Source organism: Dendroctonus ponderosae, unplaced genomic scaffold, assembly GCF_020466585.1.
Source record: "Dendroctonus ponderosae isolate FM_Combo_2020 unplaced genomic scaffold, Dpon_F_20191213v2 Dpon_F_20191213_5, whole genome shotgun sequence".
NCBI classification, from domain to species: Eukaryota; Metazoa; Arthropoda; class Insecta; order Coleoptera; family Curculionidae; genus Dendroctonus; species Dendroctonus ponderosae.
The window spans coordinates 14269806-14277973 of record NW_026018715.1 but is presented as its reverse complement, the minus strand read 5'-3'; the positions used below and the strand labels follow the sequence as shown (position 1 = coordinate 14277973).

At 41.1% G+C, this 8168-nt stretch overlaps 1 protein-coding gene across 1 annotated transcript in view; it reads left to right on the top strand.

Moving 5' to 3' along the window:
• The window catches only part of LOC109545615 (T-cell leukemia homeobox protein 3), a gene marked incomplete in the record, with an annotated part of 18028 nt that extends 12255 nt beyond the window's left edge, over window positions 1-5773 (top strand). The window contains 1 exon segment of the mRNA XM_048666536.1: window positions 5012-5773. Within this exon segment, the coding sequence (XP_048522493.1) occupies window positions 5012-5230 (219 nt within the window).
• Window positions 5774-8168: the final 2395 nt, after the last annotated feature.

The window sequence follows — 8168 nt, the reverse complement described above, 5'->3', positions numbered from 1 at the left end:
TTAAAACTTGCGACAATAAAAACGACTGAACTTCAAAAATTCGCTAAAAAAATCCTCAAAATGGCTCAAATTTAAAATCCTTCTGTACTATAAAGCAAACTTTCCTGCATAACGTACTGCAACGGCCAAATTTTTCCCTCTACTCGTTTGGGCAGGAATCAATTTTTGCGCTAAAAGTTGCATAAAATGCGGCAAGAAAAACAACGGAAATTCAAAAATTCAGAAAAAATCTTGAAAATGGCACAAATTTAAAACGCGTCTGCACTATAAAGCAGACTTTCTTGCATAAAACACTGCAACGACCAAAACTTTGCCTCCACTGGCTTGGGAGTAATCAATTTTTGGGTTAAAACTTGCGTTAAACGCGGCAAGAAAAATAACTGGACTTCAAAAATTCAAAAAAAAATCCTGAAAATGGCACAAATCCAAAACTCTTTTGCCCTATAGAGCAGACTTTTCTGCCTAAAAAACTGCAGCGTCCAAATCTTTGCCTCTACAGGTTTGACAGGAACTTGAAAAATCTACAAAAAAATGCTGAAAATGACACAAATTCAAAACTCTCCTGCACTATAGAACAGACTTTCCTGAATAAAACACTGCAAGGATCCAAACTTTTCCTCTTCAGCTTTGGCAGGAATCAATTTTTGGGTAAAAAGTTGCCTAAAACGCGGCAGGGAAACGACTGAACATGACAAATTCTCAAAAAAATCCTGAAAATGGCACAAATTTAAAACGCGTCTGCACTATAGAGCAGACTTTAATGCATAAAACACTGCAAAGACCAAACCTTTTCCTCCTCTGGTTTGGCACGAATCAATTTTTGGGTTAAAACTTGCGTTAAACGCGGCAAGAAAAATGACTGGACTTCAGAAATTCAAAAAAAAATCCTGAAAATGGCACAAATCCAAAACTCTTTTGCACTATAGAGCAGACTTTTCTGCCTAAAAAACTGCAGCGTCCAAATCTTTGCCTCTACAGGTTTGGCAGGGATCAATAAAACTTGCGTTAAACGTGGCAAGAAAAATGACTGAACTTCAAAAATCCCCCAAAAAAAAACCTGAAAATGACACAAATTCAAAACTCTCCTGCACTGTAGAACAGGCTTTCCTGAATAAAACACTGCAAGGATCCAAACTTTTCCTCTTGAGCTTTGGCAGGAATCAATTTTTGCGTCAAATGTTGCGCAAAACGCGGCAGGAAAAACGCCTAAACATGACAAATTCACAAAAAAAATCTGAAACTGGCTCAAATTCAGAACTTTTCTGCACTATGCAACGAGCAAAAACTTGCCTCTACTGAACTGAACTTCAAAAATCCACCAAAAAAATCCTGAAAATGACAGAAATGCAGAACTCTTCTGCTCTAAAGAGTGGGCTTTTTTCCACAACAAATTGCAACCACCCAAACTTTACCTGTACAGGTTCGGCAGGAATCAATTTTTTGGTTAAAAATGGTGCAAAACCCGGCAAGAAAAACGACTGAAACTGAAAAAATCCTTAACCCAAATTAGAGCACTTTCCACAAGCAAAATAGTTGCCGATGATTCCCAAAATAACGATTCGTCCAAGTGATCGTTGGCCAACATCGGGAACACAATCGTTTTAACGTAATTGTTCCGAAACTTTGGTGTCTGAAACGATGTCACCCATACTGTTCCCTCAACTAAAGAGACACTAATCGAATTTGTAACTTTTATTCCCGTTTTATTTTGTTTGTTGCCGTTCTGTTTTCTGTCTGGTCTCATCCATTAACATGCAATCTCTCTCTGGATTTGGGAACAGTTAGGACTTAATGGCATGAAAACCAGTGGCGGCTGGTGCTTAAGCGCTGCAGCACTTACAGAGCACGTGTAGGGTCAGTAGCTTCACATCGAGAATACAAAGTGACAAACGGGGCATAAATTATAAGGAAAACGCTGAAGCGAAGCTCCATCCATATCGGTTCAGCCGAAATTAAACTCCCTATATTTAATTGTATACTTTTGTGAAAACGCAACTGTTGAAACTGAAAAAAATAATTGGAAACCTGAACGATCCTGCCTAAGAGAGCTCTGCTGCACCAGCCGCCACTGACTGCAAACTTAAAACTSCWGTATTACCAAGACGTAGCTAAAGCTACATTTTCATTCATTTAATTAATCATTTTTAAAGTTATCAGTAAAAACTTCGSAAAATGCGGGCTGTTTGTGTGGGCAAACCCGTCCAAGTCCTAACGATTTTCAATCAAATGTTCCGCTGTCCATTTTAAAGTTGGAATCGTGGAAGTTTAACTGAATTGAAAAAACCTAGTAGAATAAAGCTAAAAAAAGATTTCAGGATGTTGAAAGTAGCCGTAAATATTTAACGTTCTAAACACTAGACCTGTGTCAGCGTGTATTATTCAGGGTATCGCTTCTGTCGGCTCCTAAATAATTCAGGGGCTTTTAGGGTGTCAAATTGGCAATCCGGCCACCAATCGGATTGCAATTTCTGGACGAGAACATCCTCGGACACTGCTCGTAATGGATGACAATCGCATACAAGTAGATTTGCCCCGAATGTCCACACCATAGAAAAGTAGCTGCGTATTTGGCTTTTAGTTACCAGCTCACTGATCAATTATTTAAAACTAGACTGGAAAATCATGGACGACGCCACAGAAAATATTCATGTTTCCACTAATGGTTGCAAAATGGTTAAGTTAGCTAAAATATGGTGAATCAACGTAAGCAAATCGCAGCAGGCAGCAAGTGGAGAGAAACAGCCGAACTCTTACCCTTCGTTCATCCCTGTTAATAATAGAAGAGGTTTTAAACGATAGGTTCTGTGAAAGTGCGGAATTATTAAAAGGTTTTAAACTAAGGTTGACAGAAGTTTGTGATCCGGCGGCATTTTAAAGTGTGGAAATGTGGAGAAATCCCTTGTCAAATAAAGGGGCACACATATTCAGGCCGAGCGACTGACGCAGATCACCGTGTGGACAAAAGAGAAAACCGTTGTCGGGAACTGAGTGAATATTGAATTAATCTGAACGCAATAGAGGCGCGAATAAGGTGAATAAGTGAAAGCCTGCCCGTGTGTTGCGATCCAAAATAAATCAAGTTAAAAGCAATGGAGGTGATTAAAATGTCCATTAATTGAACAAGACCGTGTCAAAACACGCGCTGAACAGTTGACGTCGATCTAATTTGCAACCCTTTCGGTGCAATCTATTTTCATTGCCAGGCCCGTAAAGTCATTTCGTATTTCATATTTGTCAGAGGCATAGTTAATTTCCGGCAAAGTTTCCCGAAACTTTTTGACGTTATAAATTTACCGCCGCCAACTAATTTTCGCGAAAACAAATTAAGCAATACCCGAAAATTAGGAAATAATGAACGGCGCCGCCTGCGAAATCGCACAGAGCATTATCTAAATAGCGTTAGGTGTTGATACAATGAAGCTTTCATAATTAATTAATGCCGTAATTAAACTACGCGGGCGCAACGGTAATTAGTACCCTTATTTGGGGCGAACGGAACGGATAAACAGAATCCCAACGATTTTAATTAGCTCGCTGCAATTAATAATTAGCGAGGAGCCAGTTGCTGCTTTGCTCCCCTTCTTGAACTAAGTCAAACGATGACCTCCGATGGAATTAACCGTTAAATAAGCGCTTTAACTTAACCAGTTCCAATTTTTCGTTTCGAACCGGAACAGGACAGGCAGGCGGAGCAACTAGGCAGAAAAAAACCCTTTTTTCGTTGTCCGCTAGTTCATTACTTGATTAAATTAAAAATCCCCAGTGCAAATACTTCGATTACGCACTTTTGCTTCCTTAAACCATAAAAACATCGAGCAAACCGAACCGAAAGTTGCAAAAGAGCGGCCGCAATTACGCGGGCTGCTGAAACAAATCACTTAACGCTGTACATAACAAAGCCACTTAAACGACAGGGAAAAAACAACGCTTTTTATTGCCGAGATCAGGTTGTAAGACGCGAAACACCAATTAAGTGGTTCATAGAGAATGACGTGTTTGGATATCCGTTTCCGCATTTCACTTTTGTGCAAGTTAAGTGATCCACACTTTAACATGAACACCACTTAACGTGCCTGATACGCACTCAAAGACTTATCCAAATGGCAATTAATTACGATGTTCACATTTAGAAATGTTTTTCGAGCTTTGAAGCCGTGGTCCATGGGAATTTCTTCCTGACGTTTCGTCCACAACTGCGGTGGACATCATCAAAGGCGATGAGGCAGTGGGCGAAGTGATCTCCCGTGACTAAGACTGGTTCAACTACTGGATCCCCTGTCGTATTTCAGGGGATCCAGTAGTTGAACCAGTCTTAGTCGGCAAGCATGGGAGATCACTTCGCCCACTGCCTCATCGCCTTTGATAATGTCCACCGCAGTTGTGGACGAAACGTCAGGAAGAAATTCCCATGAAAATCATTTCTATACGTGATTTGACCGGCCATGAAAGCCTTCACAGTCTGAAAAAAAGTTCGTTCGAATACGTTGGAGGAGTGAAGATGACGTTCGAAAACCGGTTATACCGAGAGTTCCAGTTTGGAAGAAGTTCAAGAAGGCAAAAATCGGTTATAAAAGGGATCGGGTATAAAAATGGAAAACCAATTTGGTCTGGTGTGGAAGACTTTGAAGAGATTCAAGTGCAAGGTCGAAAATCGGGTATTAAAATGGAAAAAAGTTTACATTTCGAAATGTTTTTCGGGCTTTGAAGCCGTGGTCCATGGGAATTTCTTCCTGACGTTTCGTCCACAACTGCGGTGGACATTATCAAAGGCCTCATCGCTTTTGAGCGCGATGAGGCCTTTGATGATGTCCACCGCAGTTGTGGACGAAACGTCAGGAATAAATTCCCATGGACCACGGCTTCAAAGCCCGAAAAACATTTCTAAATGTGATTTAACCCGCCGTGAAAGCCTGCACTGTCTGATACTTACGCTGTTTGCCCAAAGTACACCGCTTGGCTTTTGAGCGCTGACTTGAATCAAGCGCAGAAATTAATTTGCATTGTTTTTTCCAGGCGACAAACTGCAGAAGAACGCGAAGCTGAGCGACAGGCGGCCAATCGGCTGATGATGTCGCTGCAGGCAGAAGCCCTAAGCAAAGGCTACATGAGCGAAGGCCCGCCGGCAGCTTCAGCAGCCAATGATACAGCGCTGAGCGCTCTCCAGAACCTGCAGCCTTGGGCAGGCCCCTACAGTGCCCCTCAGCCGGCTTTAGCCGAATCCATGTGTTGAAACGCTGATAAATTGTGTAAATATTGAACATTTAGGACTTGATCAACCGCCAAAGGTAAAGCGGTGGACTCGCTAACCCTCTCTTTATCTCTGGACGTTATTGAGCTAGAAGACTTAGAATAATGTCCATAGATCTCCGTGTCAGGCGCAGTTGATCTGGTTTAGCTACTCATTCAAATTTTGTTTGCTCTTTTTCTGCTGACATTGTTTTTGTCGGTTTGGCCTGCAGACTTGGACAGACCATGAACAGTATTGTGCAATATGTGTTACAACTGCAGCCTATAAACCAGTTGCTTGAGCTGGGTGTTTTCCTGCAAGTGTCGGTCTATTAATTAGTGGAATTAAACGCAAAAAACGCCCAGCTCAATATAATCAGTGTAAATACAAGTTTAAGTGAGAAAGATGTTGATTTTTGTGACGGAATCGTACTTAAAAAAGCAATTTGCCGCCTGCAATTGCAGAAAAGTAGTGTGATTTGAATTGTAGATATAAGTGATTACTGTAAGCACAAGAACTGTCGTATTGGAAAATAAAAATATGACACTATTATTAGATTTTTTAATGGACAACAGTCCCGGCATGCAAACCGCAACCGATTCTCCAGAGCATAACGCGACGATGGCACACAATTGGCTGCGAATAAGAGCATGTTGTTGTTTCATCAAGTGAAATGGGGCTTATTCATTCACCTCAAAGTGCCACAGTTATTTAAGCCCCAAAGCACCTGCTTCCGAGAAAAAAATTATTTCAAAATGATTGTCTCTATCGATAAACACGGAAATCACGATTTCTACATGTAGAAGAATGCCTGTTCCCAATCCAAGGCACGCAAAGAAAAATGACCATTATTAATAATTACGGGGCAAAATAATAATTAGGGTTTCGTGTGAGTGTGTGTGTGATGATGGAGAAACTATGGGAATTCATCGACGAAAAACCTACACGATTTCCATCCAAAGATACAGGGTGATTAACAAAAGACGCACTTACTTACACAAAAGGGTTTGTGTCAGCGCTCAAGCAAGCCACCTCTGAGGTTGCAAGCCACTCGTGCTTGCGAAACGTCAGGAAGAAATTCCATTTTACGACGGCCTAAAAATACGTAAAACCCACTAGCAAAAAATCGTCTCATGAGCTGTAACTGGGAAAATATTCAGGTTTCAAACTTTTCATTGTTTTAGCATGTGGAATCACTTTTAAAAAATTGCTAACATTTGCCCCCAACATCCTGTAAACGATTTTATGCACATTCTGTTAAACAGTGAAACCTCAAGCAGGAAATAAATACTGCTGAACAGTTTAGAGTAGAAAATAACTATGATTTTTCCAATACTCCTTGAGAGAATTAAACGCCTTTTTTTTAAGGGCAAGACCTGCTCTTGCTGCATGAAGCAAGACTAAAATTCGCGTGGTTTCGGTCTTGCTTTGCTCATCGCAAATTGCCCAGATCCATACCCGCAAAAGCGGTAAGAGAACTGGGCAAAACTCCCCATTTTTGACAATGTTCCAGGCAAGTTGCTAATCAACGCAAAATTCCCGCTTATCCACGTCTAACGCCACTTTAATAGTTGCATCAGACCAAAACCGAAATATCCCATGGAATCACCATTAAACCTGGCTGGTAAATGGGTCTTTCCTGTCATTCTCGCCAATCTTATCTCTTGTGTGGCACTTAGAAGCGATTTAAAAATAGTGATGATTCCCTCCGCTCATCGGTGGTCAACTTTTTTGTCTAGACAATTCAATATTTGGTTCCGTTCCTACCCGTAATTTGATGTGGATTACTTCTTCCGCCGACACGTTATGCTCTTTTACCTGAATTCGGTGGCGGTCGACTTAATCATATACTATTTGTCATCGAATCATTATTATTGCCATCTAATGCGGCGGCAGGACAATCCTCCACAACAGAAAGTTGCTAAAACCAGTTGCAGACCGTAAAATCCGTAGAAGAAACCAGTTAAGTAACGAGATCAACATTACCTACATTGATTTTTAGGCGCAATTTTTCAAGTTTTCCCATAAATGAACGTGAACAATAGGGGATCAATTGGGTCAGTAACTACCTGCTCAGTCCATTCAAGCTGTCGCAAAACTCCCGATGATCAAATAGTAGTGGGCAATTTATCTTGCCCGAAACCACCGAAATTATGGGTTTGTTTTTCTACCGTACAAATTGCCGATGTTTATTGTGACATCAAGAAAACAGACTCGGTAAAAGCTTCGCCGCTGATTGCCCAGAATGGCAGGAAAAAATCGCCTTTGCCCATTAGAAGCCGGTTTCTTTCCTCTAATGCTAATGAGACGCAATCATTTAGTGCCTGATTTTGTCAGCTTTTTCAGCATTTTGAAAAAAGGCAAAAACATGAAGTTTTTTTAAAAATGAAAGCCGAAACTAGACTGGAAAGATCAGCAAGTATCGAATGGAATAAAGGCGAATTGAACCATCAAAGCGCGTCATGATTTGAGGAGAGGAGGCAGCCGACGCTGATGTTGGCGGCGCGTCGCGACGCTGGGGAACAAGGCGGCGTCGCACAGTGAGCGCACAAAGCCAACTAGATCGAGCGATAACCACATATCGTTGGGGTAACAATTGGATTAGCCATTTAACGTCAAGTTTGAGTAATGGCCGGTAACCCAGCACCCCCCGTTTACCAGTACAGTTGCTGCTGATTAAAATGTAATCTAATATAGCATCCGGAAAATATACCGAACGCAAACTGAATATTTCGGCTTTGTTATTTCGATTCTATCGTTTTATTTGTGTTGCCGGATTAAAATCTCATCTGGCGCCGTTCGTTAGTAGCAATTAAATTTCAATCGAGTGTCTGCTCTCAACTAGAACAGCTCGGGAAGCAACATGTTTGTTTTTCAGCAGATCTTCTTTATGGTTTAGATCACAGGCAATTTCTGAATGCAGTTGCTTCAAACAATTATT